This window comes from Fusarium pseudograminearum, chromosome 2 (genome assembly GCF_000303195.2).
Source record: "Fusarium pseudograminearum CS3096 chromosome 2, whole genome shotgun sequence".
Lineage (NCBI taxonomy): Eukaryota > Fungi > Ascomycota > Sordariomycetes > Hypocreales > Nectriaceae > Fusarium > Fusarium pseudograminearum.
The window spans coordinates 1271477-1298475 of NC_031952.1; the positions used below are offsets into that span (position 1 = coordinate 1271477).

General features: G+C 48.5%; 8 protein-coding genes across 8 annotated transcripts; 3 read left to right on the forward strand and 5 right to left on the reverse strand.

The window, feature by feature from the left end:
* Window positions 1-593: 593 nt before the first annotated feature.
* FPSE_11950 (uncharacterized protein) lies at window positions 594-3605 on the reverse strand (the record flags this gene model as incomplete). Its single annotated transcript, XM_009265067.1, has 2 exons — window positions 594-2684; window positions 2733-3605. The coding sequence occupies 2 exons, from the start codon at window positions 3603-3605 to the stop codon at window positions 594-596; spliced, it is 2964 nt and encodes a 987-aa protein (XP_009263342.1).
* A 2313-nt stretch (window positions 3606-5918) lies between these two features.
* Window positions 5919-7439, reverse strand: FPSE_11949 (uncharacterized protein; the record flags this gene model as incomplete). The annotated part of the gene is made up of 1 exon (XM_009265066.1): window positions 5919-7439. The coding sequence occupies one exon, from the start codon at window positions 7437-7439 to the stop codon at window positions 5919-5921; it is 1521 nt and encodes a 506-aa protein (XP_009263341.1).
* A 1921-nt stretch (window positions 7440-9360) lies between these two features.
* FPSE_11948 (uncharacterized protein) lies at window positions 9361-12875 on the forward strand (the record flags this gene model as incomplete). The annotated part of the gene is made up of 2 exons (XM_009265065.1): window positions 9361-12222; window positions 12648-12875. 2 exons carry the CDS (start codon window positions 9361-9363, stop codon window positions 12873-12875), a joined length of 3090 nt encoding a protein of 1029 aa, XP_009263340.1.
* A 1578-nt stretch (window positions 12876-14453) lies between these two features.
* Window positions 14454-15845, reverse strand: FPSE_11947 (uncharacterized protein; the record flags this gene model as incomplete). The annotated part of the gene is made up of 6 exons (XM_009265064.1): window positions 14454-14889; window positions 14940-15086; window positions 15135-15189; window positions 15239-15375; window positions 15430-15629; window positions 15690-15845. The coding sequence occupies 6 exons, from the start codon at window positions 15843-15845 to the stop codon at window positions 14454-14456; spliced, it is 1131 nt and encodes a 376-aa protein (XP_009263339.1).
* Window positions 15846-17896: 2051 nt separating this feature from the next.
* FPSE_11946 (uncharacterized protein) lies at window positions 17897-19876 on the forward strand (the record flags this gene model as incomplete). Its single annotated transcript, XM_009265063.1, has 5 exons — window positions 17897-17937; window positions 18000-18119; window positions 18202-18349; window positions 18405-18473; window positions 18527-19876. The coding sequence occupies 5 exons, from the start codon at window positions 17897-17899 to the stop codon at window positions 19874-19876; spliced, it is 1728 nt and encodes a 575-aa protein (XP_009263338.1).
* Window positions 19877-20922: 1046 nt separating this feature from the next.
* Window positions 20923-22783, reverse strand: FPSE_11945 (uncharacterized protein; the record flags this gene model as incomplete). Its single annotated transcript, XM_009265062.1, has 8 exons — window positions 20923-21020; window positions 21110-21126; window positions 21175-21576; window positions 21629-22101; window positions 22169-22242; window positions 22294-22327; window positions 22441-22460; window positions 22588-22783. The coding sequence occupies 8 exons, from the start codon at window positions 22781-22783 to the stop codon at window positions 20923-20925; spliced, it is 1314 nt and encodes a 437-aa protein (XP_009263337.1).
* A 1008-nt stretch (window positions 22784-23791) lies between these two features.
* FPSE_11944 (uncharacterized protein) lies at window positions 23792-24031 on the reverse strand (the record flags this gene model as incomplete). Its single annotated transcript, XM_009265061.1, has 3 exons — window positions 23792-23826; window positions 23898-23929; window positions 23979-24031. 3 exons carry the CDS (start codon window positions 24029-24031, stop codon window positions 23792-23794), a joined length of 120 nt encoding a protein of 39 aa, XP_009263336.1.
* A 997-nt stretch (window positions 24032-25028) lies between these two features.
* On the forward strand, window positions 25029-26922 carry FPSE_11943 (uncharacterized protein; the record flags this gene model as incomplete). Its single annotated transcript, XM_009265060.1, has 6 exons — window positions 25029-25109; window positions 25274-25538; window positions 25590-25704; window positions 25756-25828; window positions 25880-25975; window positions 26026-26922. The coding sequence occupies 6 exons, from the start codon at window positions 25029-25031 to the stop codon at window positions 26920-26922; spliced, it is 1527 nt and encodes a 508-aa protein (XP_009263335.1).
* Window positions 26923-26999: the final 77 nt, after the last annotated feature.

The following is a 26999-nucleotide window of genomic DNA, read 5'->3' on the forward strand; positions in this document are numbered from 1 at the left end:
CTCCGGTACAGGGAATCGAACCCTGGGCTCCGCGGTACTGATCTCTCAGGTTATGAGAGCGCGAAATGTTAGCCACTACACCATACCGGATGAGTTGGCTGATGGTGGATGCAATCGTGGGGTTGCTTCACAGCTCATGAAGCGTAGAAGCACTGAGTTTAACTCCAAAGACCACTCCCCGTCTCTTCAGTATTGTAGATCATCACGATGAATGCTTAATGAACTGAATAATGTACGTTGAATAACGATAAGAAAATATCTTTGATGTCAAATCACTTTGACACGATTCTCGCATGCGCTTTGTTCTTTAACAAGGTACCCTGGAACTATCTGTCCCTTGCCCTGTATCTGTTTGACCTTCCTTTTACCCGTTACCAAGTATAACTCCATGATAGTACTCCGTAGCAGCCTGGGATTTCAGCCCCTTCTAAGAAAACCAAATACCCATGTTCATACAAAACTCATCTCGCCGAGGTTAGGACTGTGGATCCGACCTGTCATGAGAAGATGCAAACAAGTCAATGAAAAATGACCGCTAGGTTTATGTCGCTCACAAAAGAGATAATAATAAGAAAGAACTCGCTTCTTGTCGTCTAACATCCGTCGTCCTCGCATTCGTCAAGACTGCCGTACCCGGTATCTGAATCCATTCCCACCATGCTCTTGGTGATGAGCAGACACCGGTTTACAACCTTTTCTCGCACATCCGAGGCAACGCCACACTTTTCTCCAGGGGCACCACCCATCCATAAACGAAGACCTCCAGACAGACGCTCAAGAGAGGAGTTGAAAGTCTCGGCGGCAGCCTTTTGCTTGTCAAGCTCTTCCATAAGCTGGAGAGCCGCGGTGCATCCGAGAAGAGACATTTGGGAGGCATTGCTGCGTGTCATGATTGAATCGATCATTCGTAGGCCCTGGTGGGTACTCCCGGGGGTGCATTCGACACGTCGGAGGTGGGCGATGGCCATGGCACAGCGGAGGGCGAGTCGGAAATCGGAGGCAGAGGCTTGGAAGCTGGAATCAACAACGCAGATGGAATTGCTCAAAAGGGCGTCGACCTTTTCGTTGCCCATGGACTGCAAGGCCGAGGCGATATTAGCGCCACGGGCCTTGTCAACCAGGACAGCGCGTGCCACAATGGCACGGGCCTGAGCGGTAGATCCGAGAGGTGCAATCTTGATGGAGAGTTCAACGTCTTCAGCCATGGTGCTGAGAGTCTCTTCATCTTTTTCCATCGTGGCGACCAAGGTCCGGTGCAGGATTTGAGTTGACCACCAGGCTGCGACAGCATCGAGAGGGGATCCAACAGCGGTGTCATCGACGACTGCGTCCATACCATCCATAGGGGCTGCAACGTTGTAGTCAGTTTCGGCATTGAAGGCAAGGTTGTGTGCGCGCTGGATAACATCGACATTGAGCACTTCGTCGCAATCTTGCTCGACCAGCAAGGCAAGGTGCTGGGGAAGGTCGTCGTCGTGCTGCTCGGCGGATTCGCGGTGGAGTTGAGTAAGAAGACGGTTCAATTGACGGGCCTCGTTCCACTTCGCCCGGGCGAGCTTGGAAGCGATAATATTGCTTGCTCCAAGGTGGAGACGGTTTTGGCTGAGACCCCAGAGAAGGACACGGATGTGGAGGGCCTTGAGCATGAGCCTCGCGGGTGTGTCCGGGAGGGTACCAGAAGCAAGGAAAGTAAGAACAAGGCGACTCTTGTTGATCTCGACATCGCCACCAGCCAACTGCGAGTCGATTGCAATACTCCAGGCTTGTACTCGGGCAGTTTCCTGCTCCTGTGTCAGCCCAGTGAGGGCTTGATAACCGTGGATCCCAATGGCGTTGCGGAGGCTGAGTTTGAGAGTCTTCAGGACAAGAGCTGCGGCCTCGAGGAAGAAGTTGTGGCGAGGAACCCACACCGTTTGGATAGCAGTGAGCCAGGCTTGTCGGCGAACATGGATCGGTGACGCGAGTGATGGTGCAGCCTGGAGAACACCCGCTTGTGGCTTCTTGTGCTTTGGCTGGGCTTGTGAGAAGAGAGAAGGGACAAACACCCAAAGGAATGTTCCAAGCAAAAGAATAACTCGGAGGGAAGTGTGGAGATGATAACCTCCGACACTCAAGTCAAGGCTGGACGATGCAGTCTTGAGAAGATGCATAGGCAGAGCATACAGACCACGGCCTTCGGGCTTCTCGTTGGTGATCTCATCCTCGCGAACTGCCTCCAAGATCATAAGACCAGCCAATGATCCGACCATCAGTTTACCAAAGTAAGGACCGGCGTTGTTCCACCTATTTTGCTGCATTTGTTGCTGCTGTTGAATCTGTTGCTGTCTAATGAGTGCAGGGTTGCCACCTCTGAATTGTTGTTGAGGAACGGGATATGGTTGACTTGCGGTCAACTGTGCTGAAATGATTCTCTTCATGTCCTCGGGAACTTGGATCATACCACCGGGCTGCGCGTTGCCGTCTTGTGATCCTTGCATAGGCGAGTTACCGAATTGTTGAGCGTCTTGAGCATACTGAATAGGCGTGGGCGGTTGCTGGAGAGGGCTAATTGCTCCATTCATAGCACCAGCCATGAACAACTTCTCAAAGGCAGCAATCCGGGCTTGCATGGCGCCGTTTTCATCAAGTAATCGATTGTTTCGTTTCTCGAGATGCCGAATGTACTCAGTCGCTTTACTCAAAACCTGCTCATCGGTCAGCGTTTATTACCTCGTTAGAAGAGCACAACGTACGGTAGCCTTGTTCAGTTTATGGGCCGGAGTCAAACCATGGAGCTCCTCGCGGTCCTCGGTGGTGTCCTCGCCCCGGGCGCTCTTGGTCATGATACGAAGACTAGGAACACTGTCCCTTAAAGCTGCAATCTTGTCGTTCAGGTTGGTTCGGTATCGCTTCTCGATCATGTTGTGAGCGGTTTTCTTCACTGGTTGATCGCCATCATCTTCATCATCGTCATCTTCAGGGTCGGCGGAAGACTTGCGCTTTCGGGACGCTTTCGAGGATCCATCAGCAGGGTCCGGCGACGAGAGGAGACCTCTTCTGGTATGCTCGCCGTTTGCTGAGTCAGGGCTGGAGGCGCTCTTGGGAGAGTGATATTGGAGATGAGGCGGCATAGCGATGTTGCGTAGCTTCTCCTGTAGCGCAGGAGTAAGATGGCTAATAATTGGGGGCTGCTGAAGAGCGAGGTTGTCTGGGAAGTTGCCTTGTGCCAGGGACGGTCCAGAAGCGGCGTAGAGGGACTCGGGGCTGAAGGTGGTTGCCGAAAGACCGTCGATTCCGGTAGAGACAGGCAGCTGTTGAGGGTTCTGCTGATCCTCACCTAGATTGAAATTCCAAGAGGGTTGGTAGTTGGTTTGGGCGGGAGGAGCACTGCTGGAAGGATCGTACGAGTCGTAAGGGGGTGTGCCGGTGAACTGCCATGCAGCGTCGTAGTATTGCTGCTGGGTCTGGGTCTGGGGACGGGAAGAAGAATCGTTGGGCAGGGAGGCTGAGGAGGGGTCGGATTTTACACCAGAGCCATCGTCAACAAAGCCCAGGTTGGGATCTTGCAGACCATAAAGACCACTGGAGTCCTGATCGGCCATATCAGAGAAGCGAGAGCCAGGCATGATGGGCCAGCACCATGCAGTCGCGATGGGCTGATTGATTAACCCAGCAGTTGGGGTGACCCCGAAGGAGTCGCCGTGAGAGAACGAGGCCTTTCGGGAAGACGACGACTTTGGCCGGCGACAGTACAAGGATTTGAATGGACTGCCAGCTGACTATTGCTGCAGTTTGATTGAATTGGACCTCTATACCCGGCGCGATCTATTTGATACAGTCTCGGCCAAGGTGTGGACTTGTGCCGCGATCGCGACAATTACAGTGAGTGAGAGCCCGAGCCGCTGAATGAGGGTCAGGGTCAGTCAGTGATTGATGAATCGGATCGACAGGCCTCTGTTCTAGCCTGTTGCTAAGATGCTGGATCGGTCGGTAGAATGGTCGATGGGTGAGGGCGTGCTGCTGCTGCCACTGCTACTGCAACTGATACTGCAACCCAAGAGAGCAGGATGATGGTTGTCTCAATCGTGCAATGATCGAATGATTGAGCGGGTGCTGCCGAAGGTTTGACAGGTGAGAGAGGTTAAGGATAAGGAAAGTACAGGGGTTCAACAGTAAGAGCAAGGAAAGAGCAGCGCGGTCTCGCGATTGTGGTTCGACTGGCAAGCAATGGCAGATATTTTGCTGGTGAAAAGAACAGGCAATTTGAGCAAAGGTTCGGAGACGAGCGATGGGTGCAAGGAATTCGGTTTGAGGAGAGGGCGGGAAATCGTACGATGGTAACCGGGTATCAGCCCAGTGACGCCCAGTCGAGTCCGGGCTTGGCCAAGCTCGTTCTTTTAAAGAAAAATAACGGATCCCATCAAAGCTACGAGAGAGCTAATAACAAGCGAGTGACGAATTCCCGCTGGTCCCCACCCGAAACCGAAGCCGACTTCGCCTATTGATGCTGTTGGCTCTACGGGCGGGCTGTAATACAGTGTGTAGAGGGTTATTCCGTCTATTGATTGTGGCGGCCCAGTCCACTAACTGAGACACTCCATGTCCCCAGAGGAGGGGGCGCTAGGGGGCAACACGGGGGATTTATAGCCTAGATCTAACTGAACTGTTACCCCTCTCCTACCAGTTTTAACTTTTTGGTGCACTTTTCGTCTCAGATGATCGATCCCTGCACTGTGTACCTGTCACTTAGTCTAGTACCTTAGTACTAAGGAACTTATCCATGGAACTCTATTAAATCAACTGGAATGAATTGATCCTTGCTTGCCGACGAAAAGGGGACCAGGAGCCTAGTCTGTTTGTTCGCCGTCTTTCAGCAAAGCAATTCTCGATAATTGATATGAAGTCATGATTCAATACTTTCTCAACCCATCAACCCTGCTCACAATGTCAAGTCAAGAGAAACAAAACCCTGGTAGCTCCCAAAAGTGTCTCGAGTCGGCCACGCGAGTCTGATCCCACACACTCATCACCCCAGTGTTCTGGACGAAAACATGTACATTCCAGACGGCGATAGACTCATCTAAGCAACGGGAACCCGGCATTTTGGGTGCCGTTGAACTTCGGGCATATATCACAGCTGCCAATAACTGACTCTAGAAGCCTGACTCTGCTTGAAAATCAGTTCATCTTGTCGTGAATCTACCGTCTTGTGCAACCATCGCCGGCAAACTGCATCTGTATCAACGGATAGCAGCAGAGCTGAACAAGAAAAGTAACGCAATCTGACCCGTCTCGTACTTGTTTCCGTATCCTGCTTAGCTGCAGATATCTCAGCTGCCCTACCGTTAATCAGGCACCGCCACTGCGAACTATTCCCAGGTCGCCCCACCGCCACGAAATGATCCATCACAGCTTCCTTTCAGCTCTCCGATACCCTCAGACCGTTTACGGAATTCTCCTAATCTTACTCCGTAAGAGGTTAAAATCTGAGGATCCATCTCGAAGATCAAACTCGCGTCAGTCGTTAGTTTCAACGCTTGGTGCTTTCCCGCCATGACATTGCATAAAATGGCTTGTTTGGTCCCGATTAGCGATCACTCATAAACGATCAAGGCGTCGTAAAACCAAACATCCCAGGAACATCTAGGGATATACTAAACATCTGTTCAATCTAGACCAAATTCGTATTTTGAAGAAATAATTTGATATACAAAAAAAAGGGTCTTGGCAAATAAAGTTGCTTGGTCCTTGCGGCCGTGATAATACGTCCCTGCGAGCCCCCGTGGGCCAGCTCTAAACTAAACATAAGGCATTGAGCCAGGAGGATCCATCCAATCTCTTTCATAAACCGTGATATCTCAAGAAAACAATGCAACATAATACCCCAATCCATCCCACCAAAACTCCAACCGATACCGATACCCACCCGTCAGTTTCGTTTACCAAACATCATCAGAGCTCTGCACCATCTCCAGCGTTGGTGTCTTGGGCACCATGCGTCTCATCCTCTTTCGGTCCTCCTTGGTGATGAGTGACGGTGTCACTGGCATACATGGTGTGAAGGGTTGGTAAGGTGAGTATGGCACTGCACCAGCTGTGTAAGGAGTCATTGCTCCACTAGGCGATAGCGGACCCTTTCTCTCAAACACGGTCTGCTTGGTAGTCTGGGCAATGGTATTGGGCGACGCCAGCGCCGGCTCGTAAGCACGCAACGGCAGAGAACCACCGGTGCGGACAGCTGTAGGCGCGTTGGAGCGCTGGAAGGTCTGACCAGGCTTGGGCGACGCGGGGAGAGATGGGAATCGCGCACCAGGCTTGGGAGACGATGGCAGACCGACCAGCGGCACCTGGGAGTGCTCCGAAGTAGCAGACTCGGGATCACGCTCCGAAGGCGCGTAAGATACCTGTCGGTGGTGACCAGGAGGAGGTAGCTGGTTTCCGATGCGCTCATCGATGCTCAAAACACTCTCGGGCGAGATGTCCGGGGTTGGAAGCGACGAATGGATCTTGCCCGGGACAGTCGGGGATCCGTATGGGGCCTGGTTAGTGGGGACCGGAGGCGGAGCGGCCGGGGCATATTGTCGAGGAGGGATCGTGTTCATCTCTTGGTAGTCTTGGCGTGGGAATTCGCCGGTCTGAGGGGTCATGAGAGGGGATGAGATGCTCATGCCCTTCATCGCCTTCTTCTTGGGCGATCGCAGAGCTGAGAGAAACGAAGAGGTTCTTGACTGGGTCTTTTCGTCACGAGAAGCCGAGAGGTTGAGCGTTGCCGGTTTGTTCCTTTCCTTCTTTAACGGCGACGACACTGAAGACTTCATGGACAAGGCCGAACCAGAGGCTGAAGGGCGTGGTTGATGGTGAGCAGTGGGAGGAAGAGGGACTTCATAGACGAGTCCTCGCTTCTTTGCATCCTCGTGCTCCAGTACATGCTTGTACATATCTTCAAGTTGAGATTGAGCCATGACTCTGTCTACTGCGACAACGCGAGGATCCACAAAAGGGTTTGTTCCGGGTGCACCGATGCTCGAGTTTGGTGATGGTTGAATGTACGGGTTAGCGCCGTCTTGCAAATCCGGAAAGCTTGGCTTGATGAATGAGGTGTCGGTGATGATGTTCAGAGACGTGGGCACTGCTTGTGGAAAGTCGGGGCTGACAATGTCTTTGCGTACCGCAAAATCGACTTCGTCTAGGCCGGCTGCTATATGCTCGCGACGCTTCTTGGATAGAGCAAGCAATGTTATGGCGACCAGCACCAATGAGACGGCGTATGCTCCGATTATACCACCGATCTGAGCGGGAAGATATGTTGTGTCTACAGGTCCTCCTGGTATGGGCCTGTCTGTGTCTCGGGCTTGGAGAACTGAGGATAGAAGAGGTCCTGGTTGAGCAGTTGCGAGATGTTGTGATAGTAGTAGTAGCAGGCCGGACAGTGATGACAAGCGAGCGCCTTCAAGAAGCATCGTGGGAAACGAGGTCCAAGGCGAGACACTTATTCTTTATGGAGGAGCCCAGATTGTGCGATGTGACCTCCTGAGCACGACGAGACGAAACACTAGAAGAACATCATGCACGGAAGAGGGAACTTGCGGTCTCAACGAGGTATATAGCGGGTTGGGTCATGATCGACTATCACCATGCGTTAGCCGCTGGACTACCCAGGGCTGGACGCTGAGTCGCTAGACAGAAGAAGCCAGTGGTCTAGGAGCGGTCGAATCGCAGACGCATGAATGAGCAGGCGCCCGAGAATAGCTCGATACCCTTGGTGATGGGCAACAGTGGTTGCAGGCGATATGTGAGGGTCGAAGTGTGACGAGGCCATCTGCAAGACGTGATTGGACGGTTAACCGCTGGGCGATATAGTGTGCTAGTGGATGATTGGTGTTGAGCTGCCATCCACCAACCACCGATATCCACATACAGCAGTCTCTGGTTGGCTCTATGATTCAACATACAAGGATTGAACGATGCAGTGTTTTTTTCACTTTACTTTAAAGGATTCTCTGTGGTTGTCTGTTCTGGCATTAAAGGGCTCCGAGCGGGGCGGGGGCGATCCATGCTACCAGGTACAGGTCTGGCTGGGTCTGTATCACCACCAAGAGGGGTTGTCTAACTCGACGTTCCTGAATTTCAACGTCGTGACTGACCAGTAATAGGCGAGAATCGCTGATCTATCACTCAGCTAACGGCAGATACGAACTCGGTAGGGTCACTTTGAGGCCCAATTGTGTGTGTTGCCTGCATCTTCCATGCTGTCGGGCCCTGGACCATGTGGGATTATTTCCCACTCAGCTATTCATCATGTGATGTACCAAACTCTTCGAATGAGGCGTTCCTCTCTGTGTGACATCAGGTTATTCGGCATCATTAGATCGATGGCGTTGATGGTCCCCTCGAATGGAAGGGCTCATCACGGCGTCTATTGTGCAAAGCTGCACTATTATCGCACGACTATAGCTTCATAACCCTGAGTTAATGACCTTTGTGATATGGTTGGTGGCTACTCGCTGGAGACATGACGATTCCAATGTAAGAACCATGTTCGGCAGTGATACATGAACATATGTTGATGCGGTGAGGATTTATTTGCCTAAGCCGGCGTGTAAGCGAGGCATATCCACAATGGAGACGACCTTTGATGAGCACGTTATAGCAAAAGTTCACATATCGATTTATCCATCAACACTCTAAAACGTAGAAGAATACTGATGTCGACGGAGAGCTGATCTACATTCCTGACCCCATTGAAGCACTTGTGAAAATCCCTTTTAGTCGTATCCCACTCTCAATGATCAATCACTTTGTAGTGGGATATCACAGTTGCAACGAACTTTTGAAGTTGACTAGCAGTCACTAATGCGTGATAACATGACGGTGACAGTGATGAATAAAGTACAGTATTAGCGTATATGTGATGTGATGTAAAGATAAAAAGGTGGTCAGCGTAGGATATCACAAAGAATCATTTTGGTTTAGCGAGCAGTTTACGGAGTACACATACCTCAACACCGAGCAATATCTTGTTTAGGTAATTGCTCTGGCTTGATTATATCACCAATATAATTTTGAGATAACAGAATTGGATTGGTCCATCAATGATTGCTGTAAATATTGTTTCCCGAGTAATATAAACGGAATTAGACTTTGAAGCCTACCCGATACGCTCTGTGTCGCAGTCACGTGACATCGCGAAGTTTCTTGTCGCGTCGCGAGATCTGTTGGCCACTCCATCAACGCGCAGGCCCCTCTACCGACACCAATAGAGCGGCAATCGACATTCTTTAAACTCCCATTCGGCCGATCTCGCATGGGTCTGTATACTTCGATGATACCTTTCTCCCTGACAGATCGACAATATCCCGTGGATTCGTCCACGTATTCAGTATGTCCTCTATTGTACAAGATGCGATTCTCCAATCGCTGAACGAGGCGCAACGCCGCGCTGTGACTTCAACCGCGTCAACTGTTGCAATTCTCGCCGGCCCTGGAAGCGGCAAAACCCATACCCTTACATCGCGGGTAGTATGGCTTATCCAGAGAGTTGGCTACCGCCCTTCCGATGTCATCGTCGCAACCTTTACCGTCAAGGCCGCCAGGGAGATGAAGGAGCGAATCGGGAAAACACTGGGCGAGGAATGCGAAAAGAAGATTGTGCTTGGCACATTCCACTCGATCGCTCGAAGATATCTATCCATATATGGGAACCGAATCGGGTTGGACTCCAAATTCGGCATCGCAGACGATGGAGACTCCAGAGCAATTATCCAGAGAATCTGCAAGAGGCTGAAACTCAATATCGAACCGCAACATGCAAAGTCATGGATCAGCAAAGAGAAGGCGAAAGGACCAGATGCTATGGCACCACCTCCGACGCAGAAAGGAAGAAAAGAGAACCCGGAATTGAGGACATGTTACGAGGAATATCAGGCTCAACTCACAAGATCAAATTTACTGGACTACGACGATCTCCTGGTCAAATGCGTCGAACTACTTCGAGATCACCCGGCTTGCGTTTCCAACGTTCAGACTGTCCTTATCGACGAGTACCAAGATACCAACGGCATTCAATACGAACTTATGAAACTCTTCGCCCAAGCAAAACAACGAATAACGATCGTTGGCGACCCCGATCAGAGTATCTATGGCTGGCGCTCAGCTGAAGTCAAAAACCTCTTCCGACTATTGCGAGAATATCCCAATACAGACGAAATATCACTGGAAGAAAATTATCGATCTTCACAGTCCATCCTTGATGTATCACTTACTGTCATTCAGCAAGACACGAAGCGATACAAGAAAGTTCTGCTGCCGGTCCACACTAAGGGAGCGCGACCGGTACTCAGATCATTGAAAAGCTCGTCTGCTGAAGGCGAATGGATTGTTTCAGAGATTAAACGAGCGGTCATGATGTTTGGAGACATGCTCAAGTTTGAGGATGTCGCAATTCTCTTGAGATCCGCCGCCCTTTCCAGGCACATCGAATCAGCCCTAGGAAAAGCTGGCGTCGCATATCGAATGATTGGAGGACACAAATTCTACGAACGAAAGGAGATCAAAGTGTTAATCGACTATCTCCGGGTAGTCAGCCAGCCTGACAACAATGATGCGCTAGCCAGGATCATCAATGTACCCCGACGAGGCATTGGAGAGGCAACAGTCAAAGCATTAATCGAAGAAGCAGAGCAGTCTGACATGAGCCTTTGGACCTTGATTCTGAAACACTGCAGAGGCAATCGCAAAGCCAAAGCCAACATCAGACCTAAAATGGAGCAAAAGCTCAACACAGAACTTATCCGCACTATTACGAGTTTACAAAAGCAAGCCAGCGAAATCAGTCAGAGCAGCCCTGTTACGTTGGTCAATCTGATAGAGCAGTTATTAACACACCTCGATTTCAAGAAGTACCTGGAGGAAGAATATACAGAAGAGCATGAACAGCGATGGGCCAACGTCCAGGAATTCGTCAATTTGGTTAGCGATTTCATGAAAGACTTTGGTGCACCAGACGAAGATGCACTTCCGGAAATCGCCAACTTGGATCAGGTAAAGGAGGACGATATGCTGGGTCGTTTTCTGGCCAACGTCGCGCTGGCGTCGGATGCACAGAACAAGGGAGATACAACAGAACAGAAATCTCTGGTCACAATCTCGACAATACACGCTGCGAAGGGGTTGGAATGGCCAGTGGTCTTTGTGCCATCCGTCTACACCGGATCAATACCTCACTCAAGATCTGAAGACACAGACGAGGAACGACGCCTCTTGTACGTGGCAATGACACGAGCGAAAGCACTGTTGTACCTAAGCTGTCCACTTTACGGCTCCCAGGGGTTGAGCAGCAAAGTCGAGCTTTCACCGTTCGTAGCACCGTTCGCATCCAAGGTCTTTGCTAAAAAGGGCCCATCGTTCGATCGAGCAGTTGTGGAGGGTGTTGCCAAAATTCTTGGCCGAGATGCCCCATCTGAGAAAACAGTCTTTGGAAAGCTCCCGCCTATGTTCTCAGTCGAGGACGATAGGTTCCCTGTCGATCCTGCCGACCACAAGAACGTCGAAAGGATTGATGAAGAACCTGGTCGTCAGTACTCTCGCGCACCGAAGCGACAACGTGTTTCGCATCCTACCACTTCTTATGACGAATCAGATGAGCTTCCCTGGCAGAGAGAGTATGCTACGACGATGGAGAAGTCATCTGAATTCACGGTCGCTGCTTTGCCAGGCTTCACAACCGCCGGGGCTCATAGAGTTGCTCTTGATGCCGCAGCAGCAGCGGCACCACCACCAGACAGCTCGAAGCCTGGAGTGAAGAAGGGATCAACCAAAAGAGGTGTTGGCCAAAAGAGTATGCTTGGATGGCTCAACCAAGGGCCAAACGCTCCTAAACCCCCACCAGAGCCGCAGCCGCAGCCGCAGAGTAGGTCTCTTGCGCAGGCTCGGTATGAATCTGCTTTGTCGCGACAGAACAGCAGGTTACCCTCACTGCCTGAACCACAAAAGCCGTTAATTGATCCTGAATTGGCGAAACATAAATTGCCAACTGCACGGCCTCTGGCAAAGCCAAACGTGCCCAAGATCAGTGACGGTGTCCCGCAGAAAGCGTATTCCTGCTTTTCTAGCTCACCTCCACGACCTCCATCGAAAATGGAACCTGAAGAAGAGAAGAAGGAAGCCGTAGAAGAAGCAATACCTAACAAGCCTGCCTCAACTCTTCATGCGACAACGTTTATGTCGGTCAGGCCGAATGGTGGTGTAAGACGACCAGTTGGGTTAGGGCCAGCACCGACGATGGATCGATTAAGAAAACCGTTCAAACCGCTGACGATGAATCGACCGCAACGGCCGAGCGGTTGATGAAGTCATGTGTACTGCTGGAGTAATGCTGATTATGTTTAAAAGCGAGGCGTTGGTGGATCGTTAGGCTTAACGATTAAGCATAACGGATTAGGTGTAAGGGTCATGTTACTCAAGATACATATATAGAGACAGTTTATTACTCGATTGGAACTGGAAGAAAGGAAAGCATCAGAAAACAACCATCCAATTGAATATCCAATTATCTCTTGTCACAAAAACGAATTCATAGTTCAACAAAACCACAATCTTCATTTACATCAACCCCACCAAACAACATGTTGTCCACCATCACCACCCGCTTCTCCACCTCAGCTGTACAGGGCGCTCGCAAGTACATCTCAACTACATCGCCCAAACGAAACACTGTTGCATGCGACAGCACTTCGTCGTCCCTCATGAGCAAATGGAACAACCTCTCTCCTCGGAACAAGCGTTATGCCAAGGCAGGCCTCGCAGTTGTCGCTGGCATTGATGTTTGCGTGCACTACACCTACTGGCCTTATATTCGAAGCTGGTTCAGCGGCGCAGAGATGGAAGGAAAGATTTAGGGGAGTTATGGGCTTGTCCTCATGTATAATCCAATCACTGGAGGATCATGATAGTGGCCCTATACTGCGGCTTCTACAACATAGCAAGCATAGGGTTATACGATGTCCAATTTAATCCACTGTCTGCTTCTTAACATCCAGGCCTATTCCCAAGAGCCTAGTGAACGGCCAAGTGACATAAACCTCCGTCCTCTTCCAGTGACCCGAAGTTAGCCAGGCACAAGTTTGAGAGGCGATGAGACAATGAGGCGTTAGGTATAACTAGCCCTTGCCGCTTAGCTGAAAACCGAAGTAGGTTAACTTCAGTAGGCTTGATTGGATCTTGAAGTTTCTCTAAGGCTGATCTCACCAACAACGATCAAGACCCTGGGCGGACAGACACAAGCACGAACACCAATGACCAAAGGCTTCAGTTGTGTTTATCAGGGCTGATTTGATTTGATCTACAGCCTCTCTTTACGACTCGTAAATAAGACATTGCCGGTGGCCAAGCTTATACCTGACTTGTATACACACATGACTATGGCATCCTGACTCGAGCCGCTCTTGGATTAGCAACGAAGGCAAGAACACAGACACTTCTGATTGACAATATGATACTCAATAAGGAATGTGAATCGTGTCTTGAATCTCGATCGAGAAGCACGTGGAGTTTCCAAAGAAGAGTTGACGACGATCTCTCGTAATTAATATGACAGGTACGTTTTTTCTGTTGCGGTGACCTTTTCTTTTTTGCTTTTTCATTCTTCCAGCGATCAGATGCTGCATGTCTGATATTCTACCAAGTACCAGTCCTTCGGGTAAAAGGAAGAAAAAAGAAAAGTGCTCGGTGCACAAAATGTCAGGAAGTTGATGTGATGATGCAGAACAAAGGCCCCGGTCGAAAGAACTTTAGCATGCAAGAGCTAGACTAGGTCCATCAGCCCCTTGTCGTTTTTCCTGTGACGCGAAAAAAAAAGTCGAGTCCCTGCAAGAAGGGGTTTGAGAGAGTAAGGAACATGCCAAGTTATTCCCGAATCATGTTGCATGGAAAAAGGGTCTCTGAGCGGGCTTGACGCGGCAAAAGGAAGAGGAATTTAGTTCAAGCAGGGATTGTTTAGAGTGAGACTAGGAATACGGTAATTAGACGGTACGGTAGCTAGACTAGTTGAAGCTGAGACTCCAACGTAACGTCAACTTATCTAGCTAATGACTGTTGGAACTAGACTACAGCTAGGGCAACGCCTTGTCAACTAACTTGTGCGCTTGTCTACCTAATTAATGACTGCCGAGACAAGCCCGCTGAGATCCAGTTAATCCAAGACCAACTACAGCGGTAGAGTATCCGTAGTATGCAGGTCTACACAGGCGTTATGCAACTTCTTAGGATTGTTCTGAATAACTGGTTTCAGACCTGATAACTACTTGAAGAATGGGCTAGTTAATACTGTAAAGTAAAAGGCAAAACGATGATAGAGTAATGATATTCCAATCCGATATTACATGAAATGCCATGCTGTATTATTTTGTTGTATTATATGGGCTCTTTGTGTCCCGTGGTATCTTCAATAATAAAACTCCGTAACCCAATTAACCACGTTAAACGTCCAAAGTTGACTTGACAGGTGAAACTTCGTATGTTCGTGTAACCATGATGCCGTCCTGTGCGTCGCCGCGTCCGCTCATCGTGCTTCCAGCTCGAACCTCGTTCTTGTTGCTGTACCCCATAAACTCGGGCTTGCTGACGATGTGCTCCTCGCTCGAGTTGTCTTCGAGCTGCGTCATGTACTTTTGCTTATTGTGTCGGTTCGACGAGATACCGCCTGAGATTCCAGAGCCTCCGATGGTTGCCAGAGCGTGACCGTGCTTGTGGACGTAGCTGCTTCCTCCCTTGTCGCGGCTGCTGCCCTTGCTCGAGACGAGCCATTTGGAGGCGGAGAAGAGGGGTTTGATTGCGGCGGCGTTGACGGCGATGATGGCGACAAATGTTTCTCGGATGGCCCAAATGGTCGATGTGTTGATACCTTGGATATCCCTACGAGTTGTTAGAAAGACAGAAACAAGATGAGAGGGTATTGTGCTTACCGTAGAGAGAAGACGCAACGAAGAATTGTTGCGACAATAATGAATACACCGGAACAAAGGAGAACTCCAATCAACATCTTTCGCTTAACACTGAGCTTGACTGCCCACAATAGAGGTACGGGGATAGAAACGATAAAGACATCGGTTCTGCAATTTGTTAGCAAGAGACAGACAGAGTAGCAGTTGACGACTTACACAACATTGAACACAACCAGGGTAAGATAATTCGCAACAGCGAGAGTGCAAGTATCTATTACGATGTCAGATTTGAAGGTTCAGATAGCCAGGAGAACACTTACCACCTGGGTTAGGATAAACCTGCCAGTTCTTATGGACAGGAGTGCAATGCCCCCAAATGGCAGCCATGACACTGAGGTAAGCGATGATGGTGCCAATCTGCGTCCAGATGACAAACTTTCTCTGCCAAAGACCGAGCCTGGAGAGCAATTTGTTAGCAATATCTAAGGAGGAGGAACATAATTGTACGTACATCATGCGACTGTATAGACAAAGCATGACTCCCTTTAAGCAAAAGATGAGAGTGACATAAAAGTTCCATCCTGCAAGGAGGCACTTTGAACCGAATTCTCGCTTGGCGATTTCTGCAGCGGACATGTTGACACCCATCTCGTCGGTAACGTCAATGTTGGTTCCAGATTGACCGATGAGCTCCAGCATGATCAATTCGGCCTGTAGTGGTTAGTTGTGTAAGTTTGATGTCGGAGGCAATAGTGACAAGGGACAACATACTGTCCAGAAGATTAGCGAAACAAGGGCAAAGTAGTCATCTCCTTGATATCCTTTGAAGCCAACTGTTTTCCATCTTGCAAAGTAACGAAGAAGAAGGATCAGAGTACCGAGACCGTACTCTATCCAAGCTTCTGTCTGAAAGGGAGAGGCAGGCATGTTGGTAAGGACTGACGAGGTTGAAGATGTAGATAGAGATGGAGACAAGATTGAGTTTGTTAATGTAAGTGATACGGCAGATGTAAGCCACGTTTATGTGATTCGGGAATTAAGAGTGATGGATGCAGTTTATGGGAATACCAGGGGCACATGTTATGAAAGAACGGGCTTAAACACAAGCTACTTCACATGGTACCTGGTTAAGCTCGCTAGCGAATCTGTATGATGCCAGCAGTTTGAGATCCTGGAGGATTGTCCCACGGCCCCTTTCCTCCGAGTTTCAAGGCGGCATTGACCATCTCGTGGTCTTTTCTCGCCTCGCCTTGCCTTGCAGACTGACCTCATCTAGGAGTCCTTGCTTGTGTGAGCCCGGATTCGCCCCTCCTCTTCCTCTTTGCCGCCGTACCGCTAGATACCTTGTCTGGTGGACCCGAGAGGGTTTGATATCCCCGAGTGCATGAGTCAGTTGACTGTGATTGGTGTATATGGTATCGATGGAGGAATTGCATACACGTTCCTGCTTCTATAGTAGGGGAGTTGTTACTTGCATGCGTGTACGGCACTTGTTGTGTTGCACACTTTGTCTCTCCTGACTCTTGACCCTTGACCCTTGACTCTCTTTAAACAAATCGAATCATTTCTCCTCCAACTCCACAGCTGTGTTGGAGTTGTTCCCTTCCAAATCCTTCCTCTTGGACAGGAACCTTGTCGATGCATGCATATGCAGATCCACACTGTTGGTTTCCCCCTTGTAAAAAGAAAAGAAAAAAAGCTCAAGGATAGCATAGTACATTTTATACAGATCAATGCCTCCAGTTATGCTTCTTGGACTAGACTGAACTGTCACTGGATTCAACTTAGTCAAGACCCCGACCAAGGATCAGCACTGCCTGCGGAGATAACTGAACTAGGGGAGATATTCCAGCTTAGTACATACGGATATAGATCCGTACATAAGGCAGACCAAGGATGAGAAGGAATGATTGGTTGATGCCAAGAACGGGTCCGGATCCGCACTCGTAGGATAATTTCAGGACGTGCTTCGTAGTTGATCCACTGATGCGTCTCTTAGCTGCTTAGCTAGTTGTAGCAGTAGCTTAGGTCTGGAGAAATTGGAGCTAACCTCAGCCTCTGGGCCTTTGATAGACCTATTGCAGCGTGAGGATCTTCATGATTAAGTTCCAGGTTGGAATAGTACACAATACGTGCCTCCAACGTTGTTGGCATTTCTTCTTATTTCTTCCGTCCTTCTATTGTCAAAAAACCGAGACATGATTTGCAGATTGTATGCATCTTAAAGGAGTTCATCAAAGTCCGCACACACATCATACCCTGTAGCCAAGCCTTTCGGTTATGCGTCAAAGAAGGGAATTTACAAGACCCGGGCGGAACTTGTATGTTTTATGCTTCTTTTGGTCCGTGATGCAACGCTGTTAATCATCAGAACGACTATACCCAAGGACCATCCCCGATTGGTCAACTTGGTAGAAACGTCGAGGGTTTCTGGGGTTAAGTACGTTTACTATGTAGTTAGTCAATGTGTTATTTTGCCTTTTACTGCTGTACTGTAGTGCAAAGCAGTGCCTTCTTACCTGCTGACTTAGCAAGCATACTGCTAACGAGGATTCCGTGTTCGGCATTCCGATTCCGATAACTGAGGTTTCTTTCAGGGTCCTTCTCGGGAATCTGGAAACCGACCGGGTTGTAGGAATGAGAAAGGCACATTAATGATGTCTTTATTGGGTTTGGTATGATGGATCTCTCATGCAATGAATCCCTTTCCTTTACACTAACCCATGAAACCTCCCAATAATAAGGCGAGACAGACACAAGACAGGACAGGGACAAGGCTGCTGAATGGCACCACTTTCTTTTCTATTGATGGGGTAGTCTAGTTGGTTGGTAGTGGAACTGGCCCAAGTTACACCATATAAGAGAATCACAGACGCCGTCCAACGTTACTTGCACTTGCCTATCTCCGTATACCTCCTCTTCCTCGTCATATAAAAGCCGCATATCTTAGTCACTATCATATATACACAAAAGGCACCATGGCTGTTCCGGAAACAACATATGACTTTATTGTCTGTGGGTAAGCTTGGCTCATATCACCACTGTACGTAGCCAACAGTTTACTGACTCAGTTCAACACAGTGGCGGTACATCCGGATGTGTTGTTGCTGCACGTCTTGCTGAAGATCCCAATGTCAAGGTCCTCGTCATCGAGGCCGGCCAACACAATGAACATCTTGAGAATGTCCACATGGTTGGAGGGTACGTATCTGATCACGTCTGATCACCTCCTTTGTGACCGGACATGAGGCTGTAAATGACTGATTTACTGACTCTTTGACAGATGGTCTCAGAACTTTGACAAGGAGACTGACTGGAACGTCGTCTCTACACATGGCGCTGGTGTCAACGACCGTCAAGTGAAGCTCAGTCGAGGCAAGTTCCTTGGCGGTTCTTCAGGATGCAACGGTACCTTGATGGTAAAGGGAATGGTAAGTTTAATATTTTATGGCAGTGCTCGTCATGCTCATAGCTAATATTTTATAGAAACAAGATTATGATGACTGGAACCTTCCTGGCTGGAGCGGAGATGACATGTTCAAGTATATGGCCAAGGTATGCACGCTATGAACTTGCATTTCTCCATAAGTACTAATTGCGATATACAGGCTGAGCACTTTCACACAAAAGACTGGTTCAAAGAGACCAAGGGATCTCATGGATACGAAGGTCATGTCCACACTGAACCTCATGACTTGGCTCCCATCTCCAATATGATTGCAGAGTCAATGGTATCAAAGGGTCTTCCTATGGATCACGACATGTTTGCCACAGGCGAGAACCCCCACGGATGCGGTCACTCAGTGAGGACAGTCCACCAAGGTCTCCGCACTACAAGTGCAGACTTTATCACCAAGCAAAAGCCCAGAGATAACCTCCACCTCATGGTCGAGACTCACGTTGAAAAGGTACTTATCGAGAAGGACGATCAGGGCGAGCTCAAGGCTACCGGCGTTCGAGCTGTTAAGCCTGACGGTACTTTCATCGAGCTCAAGGCTTCCAAGGAGGTTATCGTCAGTGGAGGAGCTTACTGTTCGCCCAACATCCTCAACCGATCTGGTATCGGCGCCAAGGATGAGCTTGAGAAGCACGGAATTACTACCCTTGTTGACCTCCCAGGCGTTGGAAAGAACCTCCAAGATCACCTGATTGTCTTTATGTTCTACGAGACAGAAAAGGAGGGTATCACGACCGACTCGCTCCTCTACCACGGCGATGCCTTATCAAAGGCCTTCACCCAGTGGAGGGAGGAGAAGAAGGGTCCCATGACTGTTTTCCCCTTTGGAATCTTTGCTTATGCCCGCATTGACGAGCGTCTCAAGGACTCTGAGATCTGGAACTCTGCTCCCCGAAAGGAAGGCCGCGATCCCATGGGTCTGACTCCTAAGCAGCCCCAGATCGAGTTCTTCACTACCGAATGCTACGGCGGCCCTAAGCAGTTCGACCAATTTCCCATCAACAATAAACATGCGTTCAGCATGATTGCTGAGCTCTTTGCCCCCAAGTCCCGCGGCACCGTGACTCTCCGTAACACTGAAGCCACGGCTGTCCCCGTGGTAGACTGCAACTACCTCTCAGACCCTCTGGATCTCGAAGTCCTCGCCGAGGCATGCGCTTTCGGTAACGAAATCATTGTTGAGGGTGCAGGCACAAAGGATATTGTTAAGGGCTCTTGGCCTTCTGACTTGGTGCACCACAAGCACAAGACACGCGAGGACTGGAAGGAATACGTCAAGAACAATGCCACGACGTGCTACCACGCTAGCGGAACTTGCCCTGCTGGAAAGAAGGACAACCCCAAGGCTGTCGTTGATGAGAAGTTGCAGGTTTACGGTGTTAAGGGGCTGAGGGTTGCTGATTGCTCCATCATGCCTACCGTGAACAATGGACACACCCAGATGCCTGCTTATGGAATTGGCGAGAAGGCTGCTGATATGATTAAGGAGGCGTGGGCTTAGATGAGCATTGAATCGGCAGTAATAGTGATAGTTACATACCCCCCAAGTAGTTAAATGATAATGAGTTGTTCTTGATACTTGTTATTCGTTGAAATGGTTCTGTAGATTCTCTTTCCTACATGATGTCAAAGTATCAGCTTCCGGTACACCGGATTAGACAATTAGGCATTACTTTCGTCTTATTCCCCTGCATCTTGTCTCTTGTCTCGGAACGTGGATTTGCGGGTCAAAATCGCTTCAACAAGCATGTGAATCCTGTCCCTCGGAAGAAACTCATACCCTGGTCGAATGTCAAGGTCAACATGCAGATCTGTCTCTGTACGTAATTGACCCTGGCCTGGCTTGTCTTATTCCCTTGCCCTGGTCTAGAAGAAATTAAGATCTTTCTGTGACCGCCACAAAAAGGTTCCTGCTGAAGAAACGTTACAGAGTTTTGACAGGTTTCTTAGTTGCTAAATAGCGGAAAGAAAGAACCGCCGGCTCTACGGCTGTCGATCTTTCAGGAGACTATTCCTTCAAAAAGGGAAGGTCTTTAACTAGACTGGATTCTTTAAGTGATCGACAATTGGGACTGGCCAGGGTGCTGTAGTTGGGGCTCGTTTTTTAGACCCGAGGTCCAGGTTTTGATCGATCAGTCTCGAACTCTATCATTGATGAAATGATGCGAGCACAAGTTGATCAGATCATCTGACCTTGTCCTTGCCCCTGCTCTTGAGCCCTGTCGTGACGGGAAGTTGAGTCGGGGCCTTGACATGAGCGCTGATCCAGCGAAACGAAAATGACCTTCTTAATCGGGATTTCGTTCTATTTACTTTTGTTGCCTTACGGCTGGACAGGACTGATAGTGAAATGGTGATAAGCATAATCTCGTTGTGTACAAAATGTGATTGTCAAAGTGCCTGTGGTTCCCAGTAGTTAGCCTGTGGCACCAGCCCCTGGCTAGAGTCCTGTGGACTAGCTCTGCGTTAGCTGTCAAAACTAATACCAAAGCCACTAGCGAACCTTTTTAATTATCAGATCCTTAGTGACTGGATCAAGGTGAAAGCTCAGGAGAAGGCCAGCGTTGAAACTGTCTTGGTGACATAATGTTGTTCGAGATCACAGTATAAACTTGTCAACGTTTCAAGAGAATCGACCTCATGTCCTGTTATTGGTATATAAATGCATGCATAGTACAAAAGAAAAGAGCTATTGCTTAGTGGTATCTTGAATTCCAAAGACTGATATCCAAACCTCCTCCATTACCATTCCTATAAACTTCTAAACATTTAGTATCATGTCGTGATCAATTCTCATACTGCACCGTCACAGTCTTGGTCTGTATGATAGCCGGTTTGATCGTCCCACCAACGATGCCCTTTTCTGAATCCGAGTCCATCCATCCAGCAGTTTGTGTATCATCCCTGGTCCCTACACTAGTTCTCGTCTCATGTCTCGCACCCTTCATGGGTGTCATAACAAAGTCTTCAGTAAGTGAACCGTGTTCTTGGTCGAATTGCGAATAGTTTGTTCGTTTGCGTCGACCTTGAGACGAGGAAGCAATTTTGGAGCCTGCTGTTTCTGATTTGCTGTATTTAGAAGATCGACCTGTCTTGCTGCCGTAGCGAGACTCGCCGATGAGCTTGGGAGCGACATGTTTGAAGAATTTGCGGAGTGTTGGCATAGTAGCACAGGTGATGATGAGGTTTGACTCGACGATACTAGAAGTTATCCGATTAGATCATGATCTTGAGGCGACTAGGGAAAACTTACATCCATATACTCGGGTATGCAATGCTCCAAGATAAGTCCATGCTCTTCAACATCCCTGGCAGAAGTGATATCCTCACGATGGACGTGATAACAGTCAACGAACCAATTGTAAAAATACCCATCAGTCCAATTTTTTGTTTGAATGGTAGCTGGAGTTTAAGCAACATAGGAAGTGGTAGTACGAAAAGGATAACGTCGCTGGCAATGTTGGCGGCTGCTGTAGCAAAGTACAAGACTGGCTGGTTGACGCAACTACCCCCTGTAACGGTGATGTCCCAGTTCTTGTTGATAGGATGGCATGCAAACATGACGGCGAAGAATAAACCAATGGTGTATCCGCTGATAAAGAACATGGATGAGTAGATGGCAATCTTGAACCATCTTTGAGGAGACAGACGGAGGTAGAAGATGAGAAGGGCGATTTTAGCAAGGGAGCCGCAGAGAACATATATGATGGCAGCTATATATACGTCCTATTCAACAGTCTGTTAGTCTTAATACTTATGAATGTGTCGAGTTGAGAGTTTGGTGAGTTCTGACCATGAGATATATGTTAAATGTTGTAATGGGTATTTCCCAAACATGAACACCTCCAGCTCCCGAAGCAAACATGTCTGATAGATTATTAGCATTAGGAATTTGGAACGGCACTTGGTGAAACTCACGAAGACATAAAGACACTGTAGCGACAGCAAGTATCTGTGAGCGTAGTAGTTAGCATTTGTCCAACACCAGGTCATCTGAACAAATTGTGCAAGACATTGACAATGCTGAGTTGCTGCTATTGTAGCTGTAATTATGAACGCACGTACGTATGAGAATATGAGTAAAACTATGCAAGCTGTCAGCGCCATTTCATCTCGTCAATGTCGATCGATCACGTCAACATCCGAGCACCCCCAGCAAAGATCGATTTGTTTCACCCACGAAGCAACAGAGTAACAGAAGGAAAGACTCACAATCATCCAACTGTAGACCTCCTGTAAGAAAAACCTTGACATACATCCTCTGCATGAAGAAGAGGAAACTGATGGCCAACCCAAACCCAGCCACGAGATAAGCATCTGGCACACCTTGTCTTGCTGGGTTGTCAAAGTTTACCACGTAGCCTTCCGGTGGCGGGAAGAGCACCATGACTCCATCTATCGTTGTCATCGTTTCGGCGTTTCGTCGTTGGTAAAGGAGTGTGTTGTCGAGGTCGAGTTTGAGTGAAAAGATAGAGAGAGAAGAAGAAGTGAAAGAGAGGGGATGGATGTTACTTCTAATGTAACCCGACGAGAACGCCGCCCCAATCAGTCTCCGTCAAAATACATAGAAGGGATGCTTGTATATTGTCATATCCTCTAGCATCTATGATACAATACGATCCTGCTACTACTACTCCCAATAGGCCAAACAAGTTTTTTACAAATATTCCATTTGGCGATCTGGTACAAACAGGGGAGTTCCCTTAAAACAAACGCTCAACTCGCCCCAAAGAAGATTAACTTCCGCACTTTTAAGCTTGGCCTTTGAATAATGTCGAGCACTGGAGATGGGCTGCCGATCTGGGCAGGTGGTATAGTATCTCAGGAGTCCGAGCCACTGCAAGAGTAGGAGTGACAAGGCAGTTCATCACAGCACTTCATGTCTCTACTCTCGCACTAGTGGTGCGAGTAGGTCTGGAAACTAAGTCTTGAAACGGTAACAATAGGGACCACAGAGAGAGCTAGGAGAATTTAGGAGCCAAAAAGGATCTTCACAAGTAACCTCCATGCCAAGAGGGTTCACTCGGCTGCAAACCGATGTTTAGCTTATCGCGTCGGAGGATTCGGTACGAGAGCTGAAAAGGTTTATATGTCCATGGTATTAAGGCCCAAGAATGGTACTCACACGGAAAAGCCGTTCATGCGTTGCAGAAGGATCAGACTCGTGAAGTGCAAAGTACCTGCATGTAAAGCTGTTGGTCGCTCCTTATCTTGATCTGATCGAGAAACAGTTCATGTATGCGTTCATGTGTGGCAGTTGCTCATGCAGGGGAAATGCAAGGATTTATTCATTGACATGTAAGTTGAGTCTTGATCCAAAAGCTAGAGTCTACCCATCAGGCACTTTGTTCTCTGGGCGGTCCTTGATGATCACGTCACTCGTTTAGTTACTGACAATAACAAGTCACAGGATCCCTTACTCCCCGTCAAGTTCAGGCCAGGCCAGGCGAGCTGTACGATATGATCAAGGGTAGCCCTGCCCTGTCCACCAGCGTCTTGTCTAAGATCCGAGTGATACTTACAACAGAGAAGTCGTGTTGCTGTTCTGCTGCGTCTGTACCTACATCAGTGACCAAGTGATCCTTGTATCTGGTCCTTCTTACCTCTGTAGCCTCCCCTCATTCTGCTGCCCGCCTCGTTTATCTCGAAGAGACATAGTGATTATGCAATTTCGTTTCGTTTTGCCAAAGTTCCTGTTAAATTTTCGGAATCAAAGGAGCATCTCACGGAATGAATGGTAATAACACGGAGACTTTGATGAAGATCATTCAATGGTTACTAGTAAGGATGTATAGTGGTCAATCAAGTGGGCCATCATTATCCTCAATCCTCGGATCAAACCACGATGGTGATTGAGAACAACAACTGAAGCATAACTGGACGGACTGAAAAGTTTCAGTGGTTACATAGAACAGTTACAATAAGACTTGCCCTAGGAAATGACGTTCCATCAGAGACTGTTCACATCATGCGCTGCACTTATATATCAGTCTATATAGCCCTATGTGTGGTACTGAGACCCCTGCACGATATGTTATAACCCCCACGAATTACTCCAGAGATGGGGCGCAGGCTCAGGAACAGGGGTTCCTGGACATGCTGTGGTTGCACTACCGTAACATCTCCAATGCAAGAGACAACCGAAACAACCTTGGCAAGTCTTGGTCTCTATGCGATGTTCCCTAACAAGAAGCTGCGAGCCATTTTTCGTTTCAATTACTACTGCTGAACGGATACCTGGGCTACCGGTATCCCTATGTACTTAAAATAAGCATACGGCATTTAAACTACTTCCCATTCCGTCTTCGTTCCCCGACTTTAACGTGCTATACGCGGACTCTCCGGTGATAATTAGGTGATTCTCCAATGCTTCTATTCACAGACAGATAGCCAAGTCAGAATTGGGAATAGTTCTGTTGTCTCTTTCTTTAGCTCCCCTTTTGCCTCTTGATCAGCTGGACTGTAAGAGATCGACGATATTAGTAGTAGTGATGTTATAAGAGACTACCTTTCTCTGTCCATATTCAGTAGATCCTTACCCTTTACTCTTCTCTCTTTAATCATATTCCTTTGATACTAACATCGAGGATATCCCTTTCATTTCTTCAATAGGTACTGTCGCTTCGAGATCATCATATCACAACGTCGCAATAATGAAACTTCAACATCTCGCTACTCGAGCCATCCTGAACGCCAGTGCTGTCAAAGTTCTTCAGTCAAGCCCTGGACAATGCGTAAGTTCTATGGTGCTCCCCAATGAAACACTTGTCGCCGATCAAGACGCTTTGGCGTGTATTTAACATTGACTATTTACACTTTTCTTGCATCAATCTATCACTCTGCATCTACACCAATAACCCCATAGTCTTTAAACACCATGACTAACATCAAACCCAAGTGTGCTGCCTTATTAGAAGAAGCTGGCCTGGGAGACAAGGTCATCACCAAGGGCCAGACCCTCTGGAGTAACCGCATAGACTCTTACTGGTCTGTCAGTGCTGCCCTGGAGCCTGATTGTATGGTTTTGCCTACATCTGCCCAAGATGTTTCCAAGATTATGAAGGTAATTACAGAGAACCAGTGCAAGTTTGGTATCCGAGGTGGTGGCCATGGCAACTTTGCACTGTCCAACTCGGTTGATGAGGGCATCACTGTCGACTTTGGTGAGTGAAACGAATATGACTTAAGTGTTGACACATGCTAATTGACTCCAGGCTACATTAATGGTACCACATATGATGAGGAGAAGAACATTGTGTCAGTCGGACCAGGTGGTCACTGGCAAGATGTTTACGATACTCTTATCCCGTATGGTCTCGCTGTTGCTGGGTACGTTGTATAACTTTGGTCAAGTGTGCTCTTCTAACTTGCTTGTAACAGTGGCCGTGCTGGAACAGTTGGTGTCGGTGGCTTTGTCACTGGTGGAGGAAACTCATTCTACTCCGCTTCTCATGTAAGTCATCAATGTATTTAAGCTCGATTCACTCAAACTTACCGATTATAGGGAATGGCTTGTGATACAGTGGCTGGTTGGCAAGTGGTTCTTGCCAATGGTGAAATTGTCGAGGCCAACGCGAATGAGAACGCCGATCTTTGGCAGGTAGGTTGCAACTCTATCACGCATTTTCCCACAGTATTAACTCTTCAAAGGCAATGAAGGGTGGCTCAGGTAACTTGGGCATGATTACCCGTATCGATCTGTACCCCATCGAATTCGTCGAACGCACAAGCCCCCTCATCTGGGGAGGCAACCTCTTATACAAGCCCGAGTCAGGTCCTGCTGTGATTGACGCCCTCATCGACTTTACCGCCAACGTTCCCAAGGACGAGAACTCGAGCAGCATCGTCTACTGGGCATATCTCCCTGCTATCGCTGGCGGTACAATCCTCAATGCCGCTATCGAAAACACCAAGGGCCTGGTTAAGCCTCCTGCCTTTGACGCTTACTACGCTGTTCCTGATATCCAGACTGATACCACCGTTTCCGAGAGGCTGAGCATAGTCACCTTGGAACTTGGCTCCGGCCAGCCTCCTCACTTTAGAAACATTTGGTTCACCAGCTCTTTCAAACCCAACGCCGAGCTGCTCGCCTATGTCGTCGACAAGTACAACAAACTCAACGAGGATCTCGAGGTTCTCATGCCTAGTAGCGAGTCCGGGCTCAACACGCTGTGTATGTTCCAGCCTCTTACCAAGTCCATCGCCGACAAGGGTGTAGCCAACGGCGGTAACGTCATGGGTCTGGATTTCTATACCGCTGACGGAGATGGTATCATGTTCCTCCTTACCTGGGCTGCCAAGGGTGACCAGACCGAGAAAGACGCCATGCCTCTGCTTCAAGCGTACATGGAGGATATCGAGACAAAGGCAAAGGAGATGGACGCTTTCTGGGAGTGGAAGTTTATCAACTACGCTCACCTCAGCCAAGATCCTTTAGCAACTGTTGGAGAGGCGGCCCTTGCCAAGCTTCGTGCTGCCAGCAAGAAGTATGATCCTGAGGGGGTCTTCCAAAAGCTGCGAGCTTCTGGTGTCAAGATTCCTTTTTGAACAATATGAAATTACATTTCACTTTATACAAGCATAGATCTTTGAATAGAATAGACTCTTTAATGACAGAAATGAAA